The 25,371-nt window shown below is 39.9% G+C and overlaps 1 protein-coding gene across 1 annotated transcript in view; it reads left to right on the top strand.

The window, feature by feature from the left end:
• Positions 1 to 25,371, top strand: part of METTL3 (methyltransferase 3, N6-adenosine-methyltransferase complex catalytic subunit) — a 107,377-nt gene that overhangs the window by 37,510 nt on the left and 44,496 nt on the right. Inside the window, exon 5 of the mRNA XM_053702284.1 lies at positions 4,605 to 4,821. Coding sequence (XP_053558259.1) covers positions 4,605 to 4,821 — 217 coding nt within the window. The remainder of the gene's footprint in view (positions 1 to 4,604; positions 4,822 to 25,371) is intronic.

Below are 25,371 nucleotides of genomic sequence, written 5' to 3'. Positions count from 1 at the left end.
TACCAGAGGATTCTGTCGAGGGGGAAGTTATGCCGACTAACTCTCCCCACGTGTCAGACCCTTTGACTCCCGCTCCAGGGACTCACGCTCAAATGGCGCCAAGTATATCAATGGCGCCCATAGCGTTTATTTTACAAGACATGGCAAAGGTTGTGTATAATACACTGGCAGCAGTATTAGTCAGACTACCTGAAATTAAAGGAAAGCAAAACAGCTCTGGGGGTAGATACAGAGCATACAGACGCTTTAAGAACCATGTCTGATACTACCTCACAATATGCTTAGTCTGTGGGTGATATTTGTGACTCAGGGAAGATGATTTAACCTGATTCTGATATTTCTACATTTAAAATTTATGCTTGAGAACCTCCACTTGTTGCTCAGGGAGGCTTTAGCTGCTCTGAATGAATGTGTACAATCGCAGTGCCAGAGAAATTGTGTAGACTGGATAAATAATATGCAGTGCCGGTGTGTACTTATGTTTTTCCAATACCTAAAGAGGTTTACTAAAATTTTTCATAAGGAATGGGATAGACCAGGTGTGCCGTTCTCTTCCCCTCCTATTTTTTAGAAGAATGTTTTATAATAGTTGCCACCACACGGGACTTATGGCAGACAGTTCCTAAGGTGGAGAGAAGAGTTTCTACTCTAGCTAAGCGTACCACTACCTCTGGCGAGGACTGTTGTGCTTTTTTAGATCCAATGGATAAAAAATGTTTATTCAACAAGGTTTTATCCTGCAGCCCCTTGCACGCATTGCTCCTGTCACTGCTGCTGCGGCGTTCTGGTTTGAGTCTCTTGATGAGGCTTTACAGGCTCCATTGGATGAATATATTTGACAAGCTTAGAGCACTTAAGCTAGCCAATTCCTTTGTTTTCTGATGCCTTTGTTCCTTTGACTAGACTAACGGCTAAGAATTCTGTTTTTTACTATACTGGCGCGCAGAGCGCTATGGCTTATATCATGGTCAGCTATCGTGACTTTAATAAATAAGCTACTTAACTTCCCTTCAAGGGGCAGACCCTATTCAGGCCTAGTTTGAAGGAGATTATTACTTATATCACTGGAGGAAAAGATCATGCCCTTCCTCAGGACAGGTCCAAATCAAGGGACAAAAAAGGCCTAATTCTCGTGCCTTTCGAAAATTCAAGGCAGGTGTGGCATCAACTTCCTCTAAGGCAAAATAAGAGGGAACTTTTGCTCAGTCCAAGGCGGTCTGGAGACAACCGGACCTGGAACAAAGATAAGCAGGTCAAGGAGCCTGCTGCTGCCTCTAAAACAGCATGAGGAACGGACCCCTATCAGGTAACGGATCCTATAGGGGGCAGACTTCATTCTTCGCCCAGGCGTGGGCAAGAGATGCCCAGGATCCCTGGGCATTGGAAATTATACCCCAGAGATATCTTCTGGATTTCAAAGCTTTCCCCCCCAAAAAAGGGGAGTTTTTGCCTTTCACATTTATCTGCAAACCAGATAAAGAAAGAGACATTCTTGCATTGTGTACGTGACCCATTCAGTTCCAATAGAGGAACAGGGACACAGTTTTCCTCAAATCGGTTTGTGGTTCCCAAGGAAAGGAAACCTTCAGACCTATTTTGGATCTAAAAGATCTTAAACAAATTCTTTAGAATTCTATCATTTAAGATGGAAACTATTCGTACCATCTTAACTATGATCCAGGAGAGTCAATAGAGGACTACAATGGATTTGAAGGATGCTTATCCTCACATTACGATGCATAAAGATCACCATCGGTTTTTCAGGTTTGCCTTTCTAGACAGGCATTACCAGTTTGTAGCTCTTTCCTTTGGGTTAACTATAGCCCCTAGAATCTTTATGGAGGTTCTGGGGTCACTTTGGCGGTCCTTAGGCCGCGGGGCATAGAAGTGGCCCCTTATTTAGACGACATCCTGATACAGGCGTCAAACATCCAAGTTGCCAAGTCTCATACGGACGTAGTACTGGCATTTCTGAGATCGCATGGGTGGAAAGTGAACAAGGAAAGAGTTCTCTATCCCCAATATCAAGGGTTTCCCTCCTAGGGATTCTGATAGATTTTGTAGAAATTAAAATTTACCTGACGGAGTCCAGGTTGTCAAAGTTTCTAAATTTCTGCCGTGTTCTTCATTCCATCCGCGCCCTTTGGTGGCTCAGTACATGAATGTAATCGGCTTAATGGTAGCGGCAAGGGACATAGTACCGTTTGCACGCCTACATTTCAGACCACTGCAACTATGCATGCTCAGCCAGAGGAACGGGGATTACACAGATTTGTTCTCCTGTTAAATCCGGACCAAGAAACCAGAGATTCTCTTCTCTGGTGACTATCTCGGGTCCATCTGTCCAAGGGTATGACCTTCCGCAGGTCAGATGGGACAATTGTTACAACAGATGCCAGCCTTTTAGGTTGGGATACAGTCTGGAACTCCCTGAAGGCTCAGGGATAGTGGACTCAGGAGGAGACCCTCCTTCTAATGAATATTCTGGAACTGGGAGCGATATTCCATGCTCTTCAGACTTGGCCTCAGTTAGCAACTCTGAGGTACATCATATTTCAGTCGGACAATATCACGACTGTGGCTTACATCAACCATCAAGGGGGAACAGAAGTTCCCTAGCAATGTTAGAAGTCTTTAAATAATTCACTGGACAGAGACTCACTCTTGTCTAAAAGCTATCCCTATCCCAGGTGTTGAGAACTGGGAGGCAGATTTTCTAAGTCGTCCGGGGGAGTGGGAATTCCCTCCGGAGGGGTTTGCACAAGATCAAGCAGGAGAGTGCTTTGGTGCTTTTGACAGCGCCTGCGTGGCCACGCAGGACCTGGTATGCAGATCTGGTGGACATGTCATCCTTTCCACCACGGTCTCTGCTTCTGAGACAGGACCCTCTACCTCAGGGTCTTTTCAACCATCTAAATATAACTAATCTGAGATGGACTGCCTGGAGACAGAACGCTTGATGTTATCAAAGCATGGCTTCTCCGAGTCAGTAATTGATACCTTAATACAGGCATAAAAGCCTGTCTCTAGGAAAATTTAACATAAGATATGGTGTAAATATCTTATTGTTATGAATCCAAGGGTTACTCATGGAGTAAAGTCTGGATTCCCAGGATATTCTCTTTTCTCCAAGATGATTTTGAGAAAAGGGTTGTCAGCTAGTTCTTTAAAAGGACAGATTTCTACTCTGTCTATTCTTTTGCACAAGCGTCTGGCAGGTATTCTAGACGTTCAGGCATTTGGTCAGGCTTTGGTTAGAACCAAGCCTGTGGTTAAAAATGTTGCTCCGCCATGGAGCTTAAAGCTGGTTCTTAAGGTTCTTCAAGGAGTTCCATTTAAACCTTTTCATTCCATAGATATCAAACTTCTATCTTGGAAAGTTCCTTTTTGGTAGCTATTTCCTCGGCTCATAGAGTCTCCGAGTTATCTGCGTTGCAATGTGATTCTCCTTATCTGGTTCTCCGTACGGATAAGGTAGTCCTGTGTACCAACCTGGGTTTTTACCTAAGGTGGTATCTAACAAGAATATCACTCAAGAGATTGTTGTTCCATTCTTGTATCCTAATCCTTCTTCAAAGAAGGAACGTCTATTACACAATTTGGACGTGGTTCGTGTTTTAAAGTTTTACTTACAAGCTACTACAGATTTTCATCAAACATTCACCTTGTTTGTTGTCTATTCTGGACAGAGGAGAGGTCAAAGGACTTCAGCAACCTCTCTGTCTTTTTGGTTAAAAAGCATAATTCATTTAGCTTATGAGACTGCTGGACAGCAGCCTCCTGAAGGGATTACAGCTCATTCTACTAGAGCTGTGGTTTTCACTTGGGCCTTTTTTAAATGTGGCTTCTGTTGAACAGATTACAAGACGGAGTCTTGGTCTGCGTTTCATACTTTTTCAAATTTAACAAATTTGATACCTTGCTTCTTCGGAGGCTATTTTTGGAGAAAGGGTTTTTTACAGGCAGTGGTAACTTCCGTTTAAGTACCTGCCTTGTCCCTCCCATCATCCGTGTACTTTAGCTTTGGTATTGGTATCCCATAAGTAATGGATGATCCGTGGACTGGATACACTTAACAAGAGAAAACATAATTTATGCTTACCTGATAAATTTATTTCTCTTGTAGTGTATCCAGTCCACGGCCCGCCCTGTCACTTTAAGGCAGGTAATTTTTCCATTAAACTACAGTCACCACTGCACCCTATGGTTTTCCTTTCTCTGCATGTTTTCGGTCGAATGACTGGTAATGGCAGTTAGGGGAGGAGCTATATAGCAGCTTTGCTGTGGGTGGACTCTTGCAACTTCCTGTTGGGAAGGAGAATATATCCCATAAGTAATGGATGATCCGTGGACTGGATACACTACAAGAGAAATAAATTTATCAGGTAAGCATAAATTATGTTTTTCAACAAAGTTATTGGTGTATAAACCTGCCCGCGTACTACAGTATTCTGTTAAATTATAAACTTCACAATCTCTTGCCCCTTTTGTTTGAGTAGCTTTCTATTTATTAATTGGTTAAGGTTTAGGAAGTAGTGTTGGATGTCTGGATAGTTCGCTGACCCAGGAAATAACTTATTTGTGGTTGATCCTTCCTTTCCTAGGCGCATCATTAACATGCATACTGATGAGTCTCTGGGGGACTGCTCCTTCCTCAACACATGTTTTCATATGGACACTTGTAAATATGTTCATTATGAGATTGATGCCTGGGTGGAACCTGGGGGCACTGCACTTGGGACTGACCCCATCCCTAACCAAGAAACACCTTTAGTCAAGGCAGTAGGAGACCCCAGTGTTGGACGATTATTCCCTTCACAGGTAAGAAGTCGAGAAACACAGTAGCAGAATGCATTGGGTAAAGATAGCAAAAAAGCTGTAAGCTACTTCTTTTATTATTCTTTGCATCAGCTTGTTAAAAACGACATAAAACAATGAATTAAGAAAATAAAAGTGAACTCTCTATTATATACTCATTGTTTATCATATCTCATAACATAAGTGAAAGGTGAATAATATTTGCATATACTATGTATTTATGGAAAATTACTGAAAAAAGGTGTTTCATTCAAAACATTTTTACAAGATTTTTTTTTTTTTTTAAATGTTACCAGACATGCAGTGCTCAAGTCTTAATGCCCCCCCCCATACTAAGGAACTTTTGTTGGGAAGATTAGCTTATGTATATATGTCCAAAAAAAAGAGTATTTACAGCGTAGCTAAATGGATGACAGCTGATAAATGGGATTGTACAATTTGGGTTAATACTGGTATTAAAATGTCAATTTCAAAGACAGAAATGTTATATATAATACTTTCCTTAATACCCAGTCAAGGGCAGTATTACTTATAAACTGTATCAAACCTGTGTATATAAATATATTTAAGACATTTGCAATTATTAAATGATACATTTACCACATCCTGTCACATAAGTGGTGTTGATTACAGTAGATCAATATAGTCCCAATAGTCTTTTAGGGTAAACTTCCAAAGCACTCCAAAAGGTCCCAATCCGTGGGTTGCAGCTGCTTTCAGAGGTGTGTCACTAAACACTCTCTACATGTAGAAATACTATAGCAAGAGTGCAAACCCACATCAAGGTAGACGTTTTTGAATTTTATTTGCACATAACGGTTAAAAACACTTACAAGATAAAAAATAGTAACAAGCCTGTATCCCAATATAGGGAAGAAGGGAGAGTCCAGGTCCAAATCAGAAAGGGGTATCTCTGTCACATCCCAGTAATTAGAAGCCTTGATCCTTCTCTCTTTTTCAATCTGTCCGTAGGAGCCTCGTCAAACTCTACCCAACGCGTTTTGTTCGCCCTGTGCGAACTTTTTCAAGAGGAAATAATTGTAATAGTTTGTGTAGTGAAGTGTGCTCTTATATTTCTGATACCAGTTCCCTATTAGTTGGTGCCCAGCCAATCCAGTACAACAAACCGGACCAGACTCTTATTCAGGGCCTTTTAATAGTGTAGTGACATCAACGTGACGTTGTCCAATCGGATCCCTCTTTCCAGCGGCACTTCATTACATTGCCTGCCAATCAGTTCCGACTATCCGGACCGGCCTCTAAATCCAGGTAAACGTGATAATCGTCATCGTGACGTTTACCTGATCGTCCGTTTCAGAACGGGCTGTGTAGCGCTTGTCTTGACAACGTCAAGTTTATCCACATACATTTTAAATAAGCGATTCAGGAGAAGCATCATCATGTGTTAAACATATACTTAAACAAATGAGGCAGGTATTGAGCTTGGTATTGAACAGAATCCTAAAGGAAACATCTTTTACACAGAGAAACTTGGGGGTTCCTACCTTAACGTGTACTGTTTTAACAATTATAGATAACAATACACAAGGCTAAGCAACCATTTCTATATTATTTAAAATACAGATTAAAACACAGGGTTTTGGATCCAATAGGTATTGAGTTTTCTCGTTAAAAATATTACGTTTTCAGTGGAAAGAATTTTGCTCATATTGATCAATATGGATACTAGGAAATGTATATGGAAAAATGACAACCAATACTTGCTACCGCTTTTTGAATGTGTGTGTGTATATGTGTATATATATCTGTGTGTGTGTGTATATGTATATATATGTATATATATGTATATGTATATGTATATATATATATATATATATATATATATATATATATATATATATATATATTAGTGTTTTTAATAATATATGTTTTCACAATGTGTTATGGCTTTTAAGCAACATACTAATAATTAGTAACGAGTGTCTATACACTTATAATTATAACTTTCTCCTACATTGGTGTGTCCGGTCCACGGCTTCATCCTTACTTGTGGGATAGTCTCTTCCCTACAGGAAGTGGCAAAGAGAGCACAACAGCAGAGCTGTCCATATATCTCCCCCTCTAGCTCCGCCCCCCAGTCATTCTCTTTGCCGCTCTGTACAAGTAGCATCTCCACGGGGGTGGTAAAGAGTATGTGGTGTTAGTTGTAGTTTTTTATTTCTTCTATCAATAGTTTGTTATTTTAAAATAGTGCCGGTTTGTACTATTTACTCTGCAACAGAAAATCAAGAAGATTTCTGTTTAAGAGGAGTATGATTTTAGCACCAGTAACTAAAATCGATTGCTGTTCCCACGCAGGACTGTTAAACCAGAGAACTTTCAAGGGGGAACAGTTTGCAGGCTTATCTGCTTCAGGTATGATCAGTCACTTTTCTAACAAGACCAAGTAATGCTAGAAGACTGTCAGTTATCCCTTCTGGGATAGGTAAGCCATTTTCTTAGACTCAGTAACAGAATTAAGGCTTATGATTTGGGCTCTCTGCTGGTTGACACTATTGTGGGCTAAGTCGTTTATTTTTTATCATGTTTATGTGACTTTGAAGTGTTTTTCTCAAACTTAAAACACTTTTGGGTATGTTATTTGCGCCTGGCAGTTGTTTAGACACCTATATTTGTCAGAAAGGCCCCTTCACTCTGGAATGCAGAGGGAGGAGGCCTCATTTTCGCGCCTCAGTTGCGCAGTTGCCTTTCATCAGGAGGTTCATGCAGCTTCACGTGGAAGGTCAAGAGACTTAGAAAAGGACTTTTAAGAGGTTTATTTCGTTTTTGGTTAACCCATAAGGAAGGTAAAAGCTGCGGTGGAGTCTGTGGCAGGGGACTGTAGTGTATTAACCGGTTAATTGCTGTTACTAGCTCCGGTTCGGGCATTTAAGGGTCAATTGGTCTGAAAATTATTGTGCAATACTTTCATAGCTTTAAGACACTACGGTGAAAATTTCAGAAAGATCGGAATTTTCTTTGATATTTTTGACGTTTCAGTAATAAAGTATGCTTCTTTATTATTTAAAGAGACAGTAACGGTTTTGTATAAAATTATTTTTCTTGCATTATAGAGCTGCCTAGGTTTGTCTAACATGTCTGTGCCTTCAGATAGCCTATGTTCTGTGTGTATGGAGGCCAAGGTGGTTCCACCATTAAATGTTTGTGCGAAGTGTGCCATAGGGTCCAAACAAATTAAGGACAGTACTGTCACATTTAAAGATGTTGCCCAAGATGATTCTTTAAATGAAGGTAGTGGGGATAGTTCATCATCCTCTCCTTCTGTGTCAAATACCTAGTTCATCTAGCGCGCCAATGGCGGTTACTATGCAGCAGTAATGGATAATTCACTAGCAGCTTTTTTATCCAAACTGCCAGCTTATCCTAGAAAGCGTGATTGCTCAGTTTTAAATACAGAGGATGAGCAGGCAAACGCTGAGGATAATTTATCTATTATGCCCTCACATCAATCTGATTTGGCGGTGAGGGAGGGCCTGTCTGAAGGAGAAATTTCTGGCACAGGAAAGATTTCTCAGCAGGCAGAGCCTGATATAGTTGCATTCAAATTTAAGTTGGAACACCTCCGCGCTCTGCTTAAGGAGGTGCTAGCTACTCTTGATGATTGTGATCCTTTGGTGATTCCAGAGAAATTGTGCAAAATGGACAAATTCTTAGAGGTCCCTGTGCACGCTGATGCTTTTCCGATACCCAAGAGGGTGGCGGACATAGCGACTAAGGAGTGGGAGAAGCCAGGTGTTCCTTTTGTTCCCCCTCCTATATTTAAGAAAATGTTCCCCATAGTTGACCCCAGAAGGGACGCATGGCAGACGGTTCCTAAGGTAGAGGGGGCAGTTTCAACATTAGCTAAGCGCACAACTATTCCAATAGAGGACAGTTGCGCTTTCAAAGATCCGATGGATAAAAATTTAGGATTGCTGAAGAAAATTTTTGTTCAGCAAGGTTTTCTTCAACCAATTTCGTGCATTATTCCTGTCACCACAGCGGCGTCTTTTTGGTTCGATGAACTAGAAAATTCGCTACAGAAGGAGACTCCATATGATGAAGTCATGGACAGAATTCACGCACTGAACTTGGCTAATTCCTTTATTTTAGATGCCACTTTTCAATTAGCTAAGTTAGCGGTGATAAATTCAGGTTTTGCAATAGTGGCGCGCAGAGCGCTTTGGCTAAAATCTTGGTAGGCGGATGTGTCGTCAAAAACAAAGTTGCTTAATATTCCTTTCAAGGGTAAGACCCTATTCGGGCCAGAGTTGAAAGAGATTATTTCAGACATCACTGGGGGAAAGGGCCATGCAGGATAGGCCTTTCAAAGCAAAGAATAAGTCTAATTTTCGTTCCTTTCGCAACTTCAGGAACGGACCAGCTTCTAACTCTCAAGGCTCTAGACAAGAGGGTAACGCTTCCCAGCCCAAGCCAGCATGGAAACCATTGCAAGGCTGGAACAAGGGGAAACAGGCCAAGAAGCCTGCTGCTCCAACCAAATCAGCATGAAAGGATAGCCCCCGATCTGGGACCGGATCTGGTGGGGGGCAGACTCTCTCTCTTTGCTCAGGCTTGGGCAAGAGATGTTCCAGACCCCTGGGCTTTAGAGATTGTATCTCAGGGGTATCTCCTAGAATTCAAGGACCTTCCCCCAAAGGGAAGGTTTCACATTTCTCGCTTGTCTTCAGACCTGACAAAGAGACAGGCATTCTTACATTGCGTAGAAGACCTTTTCAAAATGGGAGTGATTCACCCAGTCCCAAAAGCAGAACAAGGACTGGGTTTTTACTCAAACCTGTTTGTAGTTCCCAAAAAGGAGGGAACGTTCAGGCCAATTCTGGATTTAAAGATCCTAAACAAATTTCTCAGAGTTCCATCATTCAAGATGGAAACAATTCAAACAATTCTGCCTATGATCCAGAAGGGTCAATACATGACTACTGTGGACCTAAAGGATGCATACCTGCATATTCCAATCCACAAAGATCACCATCAGTTCCTAAGATTCGACTTTCTGGGCAAGCATTACCAGTTTGTGGCCCTTCCTTTCGGGTTGGCCACCGCTCCAAGAATTTTCACAAAAGTGCTAGGGTCCCTTCTAGCGGTACTAAGACCACGGGGCATTGCAGTAGCACCTTACCTAGACGACATCTTAATACAGGCGTCGTCTCTTCCCAGAGACAAGGCTTATACGGATATCGTTCTGGCCTTTCTAAGGTCTCACGGGTGGAAGGTGAACATAGAAAAGAGTTCTCTGTCCCCAGTCACAAGGGTTCCCTTCTTGGGAACTATAATATATTCGGTAGAAATGAAAATCTTTCTGACAGAGGTCAGAAAGTCAAAGCTCTCAAAAGCTTGTCGAGTCCTTCATGCCATTGCTCAGCCGTCTGTGGCTCAGTGCATGGAGGTTATCGGTCTAATGGTGGCGGCAATGGACATTGTCCCATTTGCCAGAATTCATCTAAGACCACTGCAATTGTGCATGCTCAAGCAATGGAATGGGAATTATGCAGACTTGTCTCCCCAGATACAGATGGACCAGGAAACCAGAGACTCGCTTCTCTGGTGGTTGGCTCAGGATCACCTGTCACAGGGAATGAGTTTCCGCAGACCAGAGTGGATCATTGTCACGACCGACGCCAGTCTCCTAGGCTGGGGCGCGGTGTGGGACTCCCTGAAAGCTCAGGGTCTATGGTCTCGGGAAGAATCTCTTCTCCCAATAAACATTTTGGAATTGAGAGCGATATTCAATACGCTCCTGGCCTGGCCTCAACTAGCGAAGGCCAAATTCATAAGATTTCAGTCGGACAACATGACTGTAGCGTACATCAATCATCAGGGAGGAACGAAGAGTTCCCTGGCGATGAGAGAAGTATCCAAGATCATCAAATGGGCGGAGGATCACTCCTGCCATCTATCTGCAATTCACATCCCAGGAGTAGACAACTGGGAGGCGGATTATTTGAGTCGTCAGACTTTCCATCCGGGGGAGTGGGAACTTCACCCGGAGGTCTTTGCCCAGTTAACTCAACTATGGGGCATTCCAGATCTGGATCTGATGGCGTCTCGTCAGAACTCCAAGGTTCCACGCTACGGGTCCAGGTCCAGGGATCCCAAGGCGACATTGGTAGATGCATTAGTGGCGCCTTGGTCATTCAATCTAGCGTATGTCTTTCCACCGTTTCCTCTACTCCCCAGGCTAGTAGCCAGGATCAAACAGGAGAAGGCTTCGGTGATTCTAATAGCTCCTGCGTGGCCACGCAGGACTTGGTATGCAGACCTGGTGAATATGTCATCGGTTCCACCATGGAAGCTACCATTGAGACAGGACCTTCTAGTGCAAGGTCCATTCGAACATCCAAACCTAGTTTCTCTGCAGCTGACTGCTTGGAGATTGAACGCTTGATTCTATCTAAGCGTGGGTTTTTGGAATCTGTTATAGATACTCTGGTCCAGGCTAGAAAGCCTGTGACCAGGAGAATTTACCATAAGATATGGCAGAAATATCTGTATTGGTGCGATTCCAAGGGTTACTCATGGAGTAAAATTAGAATTCCAAGGATTCTTTCCTTTCTCCAAGAAGGTCTGGAGAAAGGTCTGTCAGCTAGTTCTTTAAAGGGACAGATATCTGCTTTGTCTGTCTTGTTACACAAACGTCTGGCAGCCGTTCAAGATGTTCAGGCGTTGGTCAGAATCAAGCCTGTCTACAGACCTGTGACTCCTCCATGGAGTCTAAATTTAGTTCTTTCAGTTCTTCAAGGGGTTCCGTTTGAACCTTTACATTCCATAGATATTAAGTTACTATCTTGGAAAGTTTTGTTTTTGGTTGCTATTTCTTCTGCTAGAAGAGTTTCTGAATTGTCTGCTTTGCAGTGTAATTCACCTTACCTGGTGTTCCATACAGATAAGGTCGTTTTACGTACCAAACCTGGTTTTCTTCCAAAGGTGGTTTCCAACAGGAATATTAACCAGGAAATAGTGGTTCCTTCTCTGTGTCCTAATCCAGTTTCTAAAAAGGAACGTTTGTTACACAATCTAGATGTGGTTCGTGCTTTAATATTCTATCTAGAAGCAACAAAGGATTTCAGACAGACATCTTCATTGTTTGTCGTCTATTCTGGTAAGAGGAGAGGTCAGAAAGCTACTGCTATCTCTCTTTCCTTCTGGTTAAAAAGCATCATCCGATTGGCTTACGAGACTGCCGGACGGCAGCCTCCTGAACGAATTACTGCTCATTCTACTAGAGCTGTGGCTTCCACATGGGCCTTCAAGAATGAGGCTTCTGTTGAACAGATCTGTAAGGCAGCGACGTGGTCTTCTCTGCATACTTTTGCCAAATTTTACAAATTCGATACTTATGCTTCTTCGGAGGCTATTTTTGGGAGAGAGGTTTTACAAGCAGTGGTGCCTTCCGTTTAGGTTACCTGACTCTTTCCCTCCCTTCATCCGTGTCCTAAAGCTTTGGTATTGGTTCCCACAAGTAAGGATGAAGCCGTGGACCGGACACACCAATGTAGGAGAAAACAGAATTTGTTTACCTGATAAATTTCTTTCTCCTACGGTGTGTCCGGTACACGGCCCGCCCTGGCTTTTAGTCGGGTTTAAAAAATTTTGTTTTTATACACTACAGTCACCACTGCACCCTATGGTTCTCCTTTTTTCTCCTGACCGTCGGTCGAATGACTGGGGGGCGGAGCTAGAGGGGGAGCTATATCGACAGCTCTGCTGTTGTGCTCTTTACCATTTCCTGTAGGGAAGAGAATATCCCACAAGTAAGGATGAAGCCGTGGACCGGACACACCGTAGGAGAAAGAAATTTATCAGGTAAACATAAATTCTGTTTTTGTTGCTATTTTCCAACTTGAGCTGCAACACTGTATTACATGTTTTTTCTTTTTATTATGTATTTTGTCTGTTGTATTTACTGTTCTTTCTATGTATGTATTTTTCTGTGAACATGGCCGCAATTGTTCTAAATAAGCCGTCCTCAATGAGTTAACAACTTTGCAGAAGTAATTGTCTGCTGCAGTAAATGAGAAAGGGCGTTTTAGCACTTGCAGGGATGATCACAGAGATTCCTCTAATACGTCTGAATCCTGGGGAGGTGTGTCCATTGCATAGTCATTTATACCTGCATGTGGACACTCCCAGGATATCTTTGAGAAAGTGCATGTGGGCGTGAAACACGTCAGATGGCGTATCTCGTATTGTCTCTCCTCGACTTCATGTGAGTTATAACTGTTTTAAGGCATATCCAATAAATTTTTGTTACTTTTTATAAGGCTATGTACATATGTGTTTTACGTTCCCTCACAAAAACTTGTCATTGTGAAAAAGAAAATATGTGTATGTATATAATAGTATGTGTGTATATATATATATATATATATATATATATATATATATATATATATATATATATATATATATATATATATAATATGTGTGTGTGTGTGTGTATATGTATATATATGTATATATATGTATATATATATATATCTATATATATATATATCTATCTATATATATATATATATATATATATATATATATATATATATATATATATATATATATATATATATATATATATATATATATATATATATATATATATATATATATATATATATATATATATATATATATCTCTAGAGAGAGATAGATAGATATCTCTATCTCAGTGTGCTGGGTAACCTGGATCTACACTGGATTCATTCTAACTACAATGGAAAATATATATATATTTTCCATTGTAGTTAGAATGAATCCGGTGTAGATCCAGGTTACCCAGCACACTGATATATATATATATTTATATATATTGTACACATATATATATATATATATATATATATATATATATATATATATATATATTTATATATATTGTACACATATATATATATATATATATATATTTATTGTACACATATATATATATATATATATATTTATTGTACACACATATATATTTATATATTTATATATATATATATATATATATATATATATATATATATATATATATATATTGTACGCCGGGGTTAGGTTCCAGATGGAATGGTTGTAAATTGAAACCCAGTTTATAATGTAAGTCGATGGGAAGTGAGGGAGTTAGGTTACAGGCCCCTCTCAAAATTGACATAAGTAACACCTAATACATTATTTTTAAAGCTTTGAAATGAAGACTTTAAATGGTAAACAGCATTATAAACCTAAAAATATACTGTAGATTGTATCATCATCAAACTAAGTTTAATAAACAAAAACATTTGCTAAACCGCACCTAATAAAATTATCACACAGACTGTATCATCAATCTAAGTTTAATGAACAAAAACAAAATAATCACATAACAGACTGTATCATCATCAAACTAAGTTTAATGTAGAAAAACGTTTTTTTACTTGCATTTTTCTGCAGCTAAGGGAAGAGGCTGCTAGATCTTGTTCCTTTAAAAACGGATCCATTGCTCAGGTCTGGTTATACACTGATTAGCCTGCCTGTGTTTAATCACACAACAGACTGCATCATCAAACTAAGTTTAATGAACAAAAACGTTTTTTACTTGCCTTTTTCTGCAAACAGTTCTCTGCATTGAGTCTGCAGCTAAGGGAAGTGGCTGCTAGATCTTGTTCCTTTGAAAGCTGATCCATTGATCATGTCTGTCTTGCTTATAAATCAGTAGACACCCTACCTGCAGAGTCCCCGAGTCAGGAGTTGCTCATACAAATAAAATCCGTTTCAGGAAGAATTTTAAAACGGCTTAGTCAGAAATAAAGCAGGATATTCAAGAAATAGGGGGTTGCACAACAGACATTGAAGAAAGGCTAGAGGAAGTAGTTTAAGAACTACCTAATCTACAAAATGCTGTCCAAGGACAAGCCACTCAAATTAGAAAACTGGAAGATCAATTAAAAGACCTGGAGAATAGGTCCAGAAGCTCTAACGTTCAAATTCGCAACTTACCAGAGACTTACACTAACCTTACAGAAGCTGTCACACAACTATTTAAACAACTTCAACCTGAAACAGACACCGCTCTGTTCCTAATGGACAGAGTACACCAAGCACTTGCCAGACCACCACAAACATCTCAACATAGGGATATAATAGTGAAACTTCATTATTATCATATCAAGGACCGATTACTACAGGAGACTAGATCAATGAATGCAATCAGATTTTGAAGGTCATCCACTCCAAGTATATTCTGATTTGGCACCCATAACCCTTCGTAAGAGGGGAGAGTTAAAACCACTTCTGGCAGCATTAACTTCACAAATCAAATACAGATGGAGCTTTCCATTTAGGCTAATCTTCACCTACCGAAATACCTCCTATTCCTGCTCCACACTAGAAGGAGAAGCCATACTGGGAAAGCTGCACCTATTAAAAGATGCACATACCCAAAGACATGCCCAAACCATATAGGAAGCCACTTTTGAAAGAATGGATCTCTGTGGGGAAATCCAAAAGACCAAGAAGAGAAAGACAAGGATCTTAAAGCCCAGAATGGTCAGAACAACCAACAATTGAAGAAACCTTACAAACCTGACTTGAGTATCAAAGCTAACCATTATTTACTCTTTACAAAATTGTTTGTAATAGCCACCATCTACTGCTAAGAAAATGATCATCTGATAGGTGAAGTTGTATTTTCATGTTATGTCAATCCCTAGCTTTTTTTTTATCCTTACCTCTCTCTTACTTTCCTCCCCCCCCTCCTTAACCCCCCCTAAATGCTTCAGGTTATATGAATATTTGCCAGAATTCCTCCACTCCTTTTTCTTATACCCTCGCACTTTCCCACCCTTTCTTCCCACATACACAGGTTCATATATTACTGTTTTTAAATAATTGCTGCAACTCAGTTGTTACATAAGGTTATTATTGTTTTAGGAAAATGTTCTTTGTTTGGCATGCATGTACTGTTCTTCATTTTTACTGGTCACAATGTCAATAAGTGGATACTTTATACAAGGTCATGTATATACTCACAAATATATAATAAAAAAAGAGTAAATCACCCCATTACTAATGGAGGTCATGGAAAAGCCCTACACAACCCCACAGCCAATTATTTTAATTGTAAACATTTTTTTATTGTCAAAGAAGTCTCAACATTTGCCAAACAAGACATTTGCAACAAATAGTTAGAATACATCACATAACTGAGCAATACATATTAGCCGCCCACCACATAAGACATGGAATGGTGGTACTGTATACAATATTGGTGCTTAAAGACAATACATATTGGCCCTCTGACTTTTTATGATGAGCATGAAAAGACTTCCCTAACAATCAATCACATTTATAATATAAAGGAGAAGAAACGTAGTGACAAGAGGACTTCTGGAGAAGAGGAGAAGAGAAGAGAGAGAGAGAGAGGAGTAAGAGGAGTTTGAGCACCTGTGGGGTAGTTTTCTTAGAGAGCCTGGTATTTTATAATAATAAGGATCTTCTGGTTTGCATTCTAACTGAATCTTCCCATACTGTCCACTCCTCCCATATCTGCAGGAATTCCTGCCTTTTATCTAATAAATTAGATGCTATGCTTTCCATCTGGTGATAGAATCTGATTTTATTTAATATGATATCATAATGGGGTACAGTTGTTTTCCAATATTTCGCCATTACCGTTCTAGCAGCCGTACATATAATATTCACTAGTTTTAAGGAGTGTTTGTGTAGTCCTGGAATAGGGGCATGTAAGAGAGCCTGCTCCATATTCAATATAATCTGCCTATTAAAAATCTTACTCAATAAATCCGAAGTCGCCTCCCAAATTTTAGCACTTTCAGGACACTCCCACCACATATGGGTATATGTGCCCTCTGATGGGCAACCTCGGTAACACCTAGGTATACCTTCTAACTCTGTTACCGATTGAAGATGTCGTAATCTACCCGGGTAATTGTACCATCGGTATGTTACCTTAATATAGTTCTCCTTTAAATTTGCGCTAATGGAGCAGGCTAAATCTTTTTGGATTATGCTTGCCCATTCTGTTAAGTCCCAAGAAAGGTTAGCTTCTTTTTCCCATTTTTTAATGTAGTAAGGTTTCTCTGATCTTTGTTTAGTGAATAAAAACTGATATAGTCTAGAGGTAGAACTGCAGAGTTTCTCATATAGGGTAGTGCTGCTTGAATCTCGTGATCTATGTGCTTCTTCTATCTTAGCTTTTAATTGAAAGTAATGAAACCAGGAATGTGGTGTAGAGGGTGGAAGAGAGTTATATTGTTGGAACGAGATCGTCTCAGAGTTACAGGATGTGTCAGCTATCCTATATAGGCCTTTGTTAGCCCAAATCGTGCTAATTTTATCTTTGTTGTTGTGTTTGTCTAGAGGTAGGGATAATGGCGTGAGAGGTGATCCCACGGGAATTAATTTATACTTATTTTGTGACCTATCCCAGATACCTAACGTATGCGCAATTGATATAAATCTTTTCCATGAGTCTGGTCTGTCTTTTTTTGAGGTCCAGAAAATCTGATAAACCGGGTATAAATTTAACATGTCACTCTCTATCTGAACCCATGCTAAGTCGCTCTTAGAATTGTGTAGGAGTGCTGTTTGAGCTAGCCTAGCGGCCTTAAAATAAATTTGTAAGTCAGGGACTCCCAATCCCCCTTCAGTTTTAGGCAGCAATAAGGTCCTCCTATTTATTCTAGCTTTTTTATTAGCCCAGATAAACTCCAACATCTGTTTTTGGACTTTCTCAAGATCTTTTGAGGGGATATCTATAGGCAGCGATCTAAAGAGATATAATAGTTTTGGAAGTATCACCATCTTACTAACTACCATCTTACCATAGAATGAAATTTTATATGTGCTCCATATCTTCATTTCTTTATGCAGGTATTTGTATAAAGGGGGGTAGTTGAGTTTGTATAAGTCGTCAAGGTTATAAGGGATTAAGACTCCTAGATATTTAATTGCTTTGGTGGCCCATTTGAAATCGAAGTTTATCTCCAATAACTTTTTGGTGTGGGGAGGGAGGTGCACCTCTATGGCTTCGCATTTGTCATTATTAATTTTGTATCCTGACAGATTGCCAAAGTTAGATAGGAGGTCGTACAGGATTGGGAGGGACAGCAGGGGTTTACTTATTGTTAATATGATGTCATCGGCAAACAACGAAAGTTTGTGTTCTGTTTTGCCTACCATTATTCCAGCTATATTGCTCTGGTTTCTGATGCTTGCTGCTAAAGGCTCAATACATATGGCAAAGAGCAAGGGCGACAGGGGACAACCCTGTCTGGTGCCATTATGAATATGTATTCTTTTAGATTGGTATCCTGCTATCCTAAGATACGCCGTTGGACTGGTGTATATGGCTTGAATTGCTTTAACAAAGGAGCCCGATATGCCGAACTGCGAAAGAGTTTCAAGCATATAGTCCCAATGGATCCTATCAAAGGCCTTCTCTGCATCTAAAGAGAGGAACAGAGAAGGCACTTTTTCGTTTGTTGCAAAACTGATAAGATCAATAACCCTCCGCACGTTGTCAGGAGCCTCCCTCCCCATAATAAATCCCACCTGGTCATTTACTATTAGTTTGGATATATGTGAGTTTAGTCTCGTGGCCATAATTTTAGTAAGGAGTTTGAGGTCTAAGTTTATGAGTGATATTGGTCTATAATTTTTACAATGGAACTTGTCTTTCCCCGGTTTAGGAACCACGCAAATTCTAGCTGTTAATAAATCATTCGGGATTGTGCCCCCCTGCATTATATAGTTAAACATCTCCGCTAAGTGGGGGACTAAATCTATCGAGAATTTTTTGTAGAAGCTACCTGAATATCCATCAGGCCCAGGAGCTTTTTTTGCTTTTAAGTTGTTTGATAGCTATAAGGATTTCCTGGGTTGTAATGGGAGCGTTCAACTGATCTAATGCTGTTGATTCAAGGGTGGGTAAATGGCATTCTTTTAAAAACTCCCGTATTTTATTACTTCTAGATTCTGTATGGCACTTTGGTAATTGGTATAGAGACTGGTAAAAGTCCGCAAAGGAGTTGGCGAGGCGCTGGGGATCATTAATTATGGAGCCTGATTTAGTCTGTATCTGAGGAATGGAAGATGATCTAGTAATATTTCTAATTTTTCTGGCAAGCATTCGGTCAGGTTTATTTGCATATATAAAATACTGAGCATCAACCATCCTCAGATTTGCTATTGCTTCTTCATCAAGTAGTTTATTTAATTCTGCCTTTTTGGATGCAATTAATTTAATTAAGTTGGGGTTTCTATCCGCTATTACTTGTGTATTGAGCTTCTCGAGCTCTTGTTTTCTCTCTACAATTATTTGTTTTTTCTGCTTATTTAGGTTAGCTTTCTCATGAATTAATACACCTCTAAGGAAGGCCTTGAATGCACCCCAAATATACAGAGGGTTCGGGGTTGAATTTTTGTTATCTGTCCAAAAGTGACTAATTTGTTGGGTGAGTTTTTGACATATAATTTCATTCCTTAATAGTGAAGGGTCCAAGGACCAAGATCTGTCTCTAGAGGGGTCGAACAGACCTTTAACTGACATTTCCACAATAGAGTGGTCGGACCAGCTAGTTTGCGCTATATTTGCATTGGTTATCAGTGGACATAGGATCTGACTGGCAAAAATATAATCAATTCTGGAAAAAGAATTGTGGGCTGCAGAATAGTATGTGTAGTTCTTAACCCCTAAATTATGGATTCTCCAAGCATCTAACAAGTTGTGATCTAGGATAAAATCACTCAATATTTTTTTTGAGTATAGTCCTGTGGTAGAGGATCTGTCCAACCTGTCATTTAGAGTGAGATTAAAGTCCCCCCCAAGAATAATTTTGTGTTTTTTCCATGAGGTTATGAGTTTACTGATTTTAGCTAAGAAATGACCCTGATTATCGTTCGGGGCATATATGTTTCCCAATACTATTGAGTTCCCATGAATTTTCCCCCTAAGTATTATAAATCTACCCTCAGGATCTCTAATTACTTCTTCTTCCTGAAAGTTTAGGGATGCGTGCAGAATAATAGAGACTCCTCTTTTTTTCCGTTGACCGAATGAATGGTATTGTATCGGGAAGGCCTTGTCCCAGTATTTTGGGTTTTGTGTGGAAGTGAAGTGGGTTTCCTGTAATAGTATTATATGTGCCTGTTTGCTTTTGTATTCTGCAATGGCTTTTTTTCCTTTTTTTACTATGGGATAGTATGTTAATTGACATTATGTAGTAGGATTGTTAAGCTAATATGTAATCTAATAGTGACATGAAAAGGCCAGATCAAATGCTGTTTGTGAGACGTCCCATTCCTACCTTGTAGTATCAGTGCATTATACCACCACCTTTGTCTCGTAGACTTGATCCCCCAGATGCTCAAAGAAGGATAGAAAAGAACTGAAGAAAAGAGAAAAACATAAACTGTGAACAAAACATTATGTATAAATATAAACATTAGTATCGGTGCGAGATACCTAGTTTCCCTATATATAGGAACATTGGCTACAAGGTGTATGTATAATATCATTAACAGCGACAAATTATTTAGTTCTATATGGAACAAGAACAACAAACCAGATTAATTTAGATAAAGTCTATTAAAGTAATCAGGTAACAGTGTTGAGTCTATACTCGCTTTGGTTTTCAAACTAACTGTCCTATCAGTGGCTAACTGAATTAACTGATAGCAAATGAATGTGGCATGGATGTATTTTAGTGAGGCCAGAAGGGGCCGCCTATTACCAGTGATGGAATTACTGTGCCACTTCACATTAAACTGAGCTAGTGTAAATAGACTAGTGTAAATAAACTAAGCTAAACAGAACTATAACTATTTGACCATGAGAACAGTAGTCATACAGTTTATATATAGATCCCGGACTCTCAAATTTTAGATGTTTCTCATAGGTTCTGCAACATGGTGTGGAACACACGACACTCACTAGTGTCCAGCTTACAGTCTCTAAGGAGCACCTGAGGCAGGAACTTTTATCGGTTAGCTATAGCCTGCGATTGATGGGTTGGTTCTGTGTTCACAGTATCATCAGGCCTGTTGTGTGGGTTTGGACCTCTAGGAACTCTGTTCCACATTTGTTGTATCTGTTTCCTTGGCGTCCTAGGCGGCAATGACATGGGAGAGTCCACATCTCTAAGTTGTAATCGTCGAAGCAGGTCTGTTCCCTCCTCAACGGAGGTGCAGGAGTAGGTGGATTTATTAAACAAAAACACAAGTCTGAATGGGAAAGACCACCTGTATCTAATTCTTGCTTTCGTGAGAGCCATGGTGATTAGCTTGAGTTCCCTTCTCTTGCGCAGTGTGATGGGAGATAAGTCAGCAAAAAATTGAAGGTGGTGCCCCTCAAATTCTATATGTTGTTGAGTTCTGGTGACCTGGAGGAGTTGCTCTTTGGTAGTGTAGTAGTGGAACTTGAGGATCACATCCCTAGGTGTGTTTGGAATATTAGGTTTATTCAAGGCTCTATGAATTCTGTCAGTTATGAACATATTCTCTTCTACTTCTGGTAGCAGACGTCGTAAGATTCTAAGTAGAACCTCGTTGAGCTTATCGTATGTCTCAGGTAGGTTTCTGATTCTGACATTAGACCTCCTAGATCTATTTTCCAGGTCTTCGAGTTGGGATTCTATTTGCTCTATTTTATCATGTTGAGTCTGTACAGAATTCTGTATGATTGGGAGTTCTTCAATGATTTCTGTAACTTTGTCCTCCAACTCAGAGGTTCTCTGGCCAATTTCTTTTATATCGTTTCTGATATCTTGTATTGCTGCTTTTAATTCTATCTGAAATACCTCTTTAATTTGCTGGACCAGGGTATTATTTGAGGGTTGCGGTGGCTCTTCAGAACTGGTGTCTAGTGTATGATCCGACATTTCTCCCTCTTGAGTAATACTTTTGGTTTGAATCATAGACTTCTTTTTCGCTTGTGCCTTGGATAGACAATCTTTGACTGATTGTGTTTTTCCTTTCATTGTATGTGAGGAAATGGTTGCTAGTAGTGTCGCTTGTCTAAGTACCGGGTGATTCTAACATGCCATTAAGACAGAAACTGATGAGTTGTCTTATGTTGCTGTCAGTGAGTCGCTGTATTTTAAAGCATATTTAACACCTCGTGCACCAACATGTATGACCTAAGTGAACATATTTCTTATTGGTACACCTACCCACCAAGCATTATTTCCTCTGGGTTGTTTAATAATGGATAGGTCATTCAGCTTGTGAAGGCCTGCTTGTATCTCAGAGCCCGTAGTTTACTATCTTGGATCTGAGACAGGAGCCTTAGTTATTTTCCCTAATGTGGAATAGAGCAGCCAAATCTTCTATTTAGCAGTGCTGTCATCTTTTAAATCGCTACTTCCAGACGCAGGTACATGTCCTGGAAGTGCGCAATATATACAGATAGTTATTATGTCTTTTACTGGGTGTAGTTGTTTCTGCATCCCATACAAGATAAAATGAGTCTTTCTTTCTCTCACAGTTACAAACGGTAGGCTTATATTATGACCTTCCTCAGTGTGCTAAAGCTTTAGTGACCCTTCTCAAAGTGCGGCTCGTGCTGTCTCCTCTTGGGGCCTAGGGGGGTTACTTAGTGACTCTTATAAGGTCCAACTGAGGAAGGGGCTGTGAATCTTTATTGCCTTTGCAGCTTATTTGTAAAGCTGAGTGTTGCAGCGCTGTGGAGTGTTACTGGTACTCGTAGATGGCAGCTGACAGATTGCTGTGTGAATAAGGGCTCAAAAACACAATATGGCGTCTTTTCCCGCCAAGTGCTGTCCGCTACTGTTATGTATGTTAGATGGCCCCCAAACCCTCTCCGGGCTCAATGACTATAGGCTTTTATTTATCTAATAAAGTCCCCAGCCTATCGTATTTGTATCTGTGCCTTGGAGTGATAAGTTGTTACCTCCTTGCAGCATTGGCTCCCTTCGGCAGCTTGCGTGGCTTTCTGTCTGATAGTAATGGCAGCCGCTTTCTGTGTTCGGCGATCCTGTTCACCTCTCCTTAGGAATTTCAATTGCGGATGCCGCGTTATGTCTCACCACCTTCTAAATCTGTAATGTAGAGTTTGCAGCTCTGTTCAGCCACCGGAGCGGAGCCCCGACCCTCCGGCAGCTGAAGTTGTAGGCAGTGTCAGCCGGGCTGTGGATCCCTCCGGTTACGTTGAAAGAAAAAGTTTTGCCGGACTAACAAATCAGGCTCTGGTCTTCCTGTTATCTTATGGGATTGATTTCAGATAAAAGTCTCTTAATAATAGGGTATATTTTGTGCACAATCCTTTGGCTGCACAGGAGCTCCCTAAAAACACGTCCAGCTTCTATGGCTGCTCAAATCTATAGCCACAGCCAATTATTTTAAGGTGCAAAACAAACCATCGCTACACCCACCTAAACCAGTCACCTACTATACAAACTATCCTGAAGCTACCAAACACAACTACCCATGGCAACCATTAAAATAATATCCCACAATGTTAGAGCATTACATTCTAACTTTAAGAGGCGAAAAGCAGTTTCAGACTACAAATCCCACAATGCCCATATATAGTGCTTTTACAAGAAACCCATTTTATCAAGACTTGCAAACCCAAATACTGGGATAAACACTTTCCACTACAATACCATGCAACCAGCTGTGATAAAAACATTGCAGGGTTTCCATCCTATTTCATGCTTCACTCAACTTCAAAGAGATTATAGCAGATAAAGAGGGCAAATATTTAACAGTCAGGGGTCTAATACAAAACACTCCAGTTCTAATAACCTATATATACGCCCTGAATGACAGACAAGCCCCCTTCCTATAAAAAAAAAAAATCAGCCAAATACTGACTTATTGGAAGAAATATAGAATGATTGTGGAGGGAGATTTGAAACTCACTCTAGATGACACTATAGATTGAACAGTCGGAACCAAACAAAGAGGACAAAGACGAAACCCAACTTACTACTAAAAGATTTTACCGCAGACCATAACCTTATTGATGGATGGGAGAGCATTGCACCAAGGGGGAAAAGACTTCACCTACTATTCATTAGTACATGACTCCTTCTCTAGAATCGATTGTCTTGTTAAGTCAAATATTAACACCCCTTATAACAAAAGCACAAATTATAAACTGGCCTTTGTCGGATCATGCAATGGTAGCAGTCAACATAGGAGTTGTTGGTATCCTATTTACACAGAAATGTTAAACAGACATAATATAGTTCTTACAACTAAACAAGGGATCCACCACTAATCCCATATATACATGGGGTGCATTAAGGGCCTATATAAAGGGAGTGCTAATAACTGAATCGAACAAGCAAACTAGACACAAGAAACATAGAATAGAGACACTTAGAAATGATATCACAACCTCAAACGACAAGCAATAGACCAATCCTGATGTGGTTTTACCAAACGACTAAAACAAAAAAGTGTTGAATTAGATAAATTACTAACAGATTATGTACACAGATCTATTAAATTATTAGACACCCATTATTTTGTTCACGCTAACAAACCAGGCAGGATGCTAGCAAACAAATTAAGACATAACCAGAACCACATCAGTACCTCAATTACTCACACCCACTGGCGAGCCGATCAATGACCCATTAGACATTGCAAACATCTTCGCTAAATACTATCAAAAACTATATAATCTCCCAACACATCAAACTACAACCAAGAGGATGACCTACTTAACTAACTTAAGGATAGCTCACTACCAGGATCTCCTCAAAAGAGGCAGATCATTTGAATACCCCTATAACGATCCAAGAAGTTTTATTCGCTATAAAATATCTTAAAATAAACAAAGCTCCAGGACCTGATGGCTATTCAGGAATATTTTATAAAACATTCTCTGATATATTAGCTCCACAACTAGTAAAAATCTTTAAAGCGTTTATGCAAGGCAATGCATTCCCATAAGAAATGCTGCTGGCTAGGATATCCGTAATCCCCAAGCCAGGGAAGAGTAAACACTGCCAAAATTGCAGGCCCATATCATTAATATTCGGTAAGGAAAAAATGAGGGAGGATGGGATTTAACAAATTAGAATTATAGGGCTAAATGATTTTTGCACCAGTGCGCTGGCCCTTTAATTCTAGAGTTAAGCTAGAAAAATACACATGCATGTACCATTAATGCAAAAAAGAGATTTGCAAAAAAAGAAAAGGCTGCTTATCTCTAAGTGAATATACCAACAAAATCCCATAAGTATAAGGAATCAATTTATTTTTGTAATAAAATTTGTCTCAAGAAACAACATTCATACTAGGCAAAACTTTATTGGAGACAAAGGGTTAAGTCCAGCAGGACTCATACAAACACTCACACACACACACTGGTTAAAATTAGCTCAAACTCACAGACAGGGTAATAATTTGTCTGATATGCAATCGAAAAAATATATATAATGAATTGACTGCAATCTGCCTAGTAATCTTAAGGATATCCCTCATATATAATTGTATTGAGATTGCATTATTTAACCAAGAAGAAGCGACACTGACCCAGGAATGTACCCCTGTTGTACCTGCACAGCCTGTCCTTTTGTC

The sequence above is a fragment of the Bombina bombina genome, chromosome 2, assembly GCF_027579735.1.
Source record: "Bombina bombina isolate aBomBom1 chromosome 2, aBomBom1.pri, whole genome shotgun sequence".
NCBI classification, from domain to species: domain Eukaryota; kingdom Metazoa; phylum Chordata; class Amphibia; order Anura; family Bombinatoridae; genus Bombina; species Bombina bombina.
This window is presented reverse-complemented; position numbering and strand designations above follow the sequence as displayed.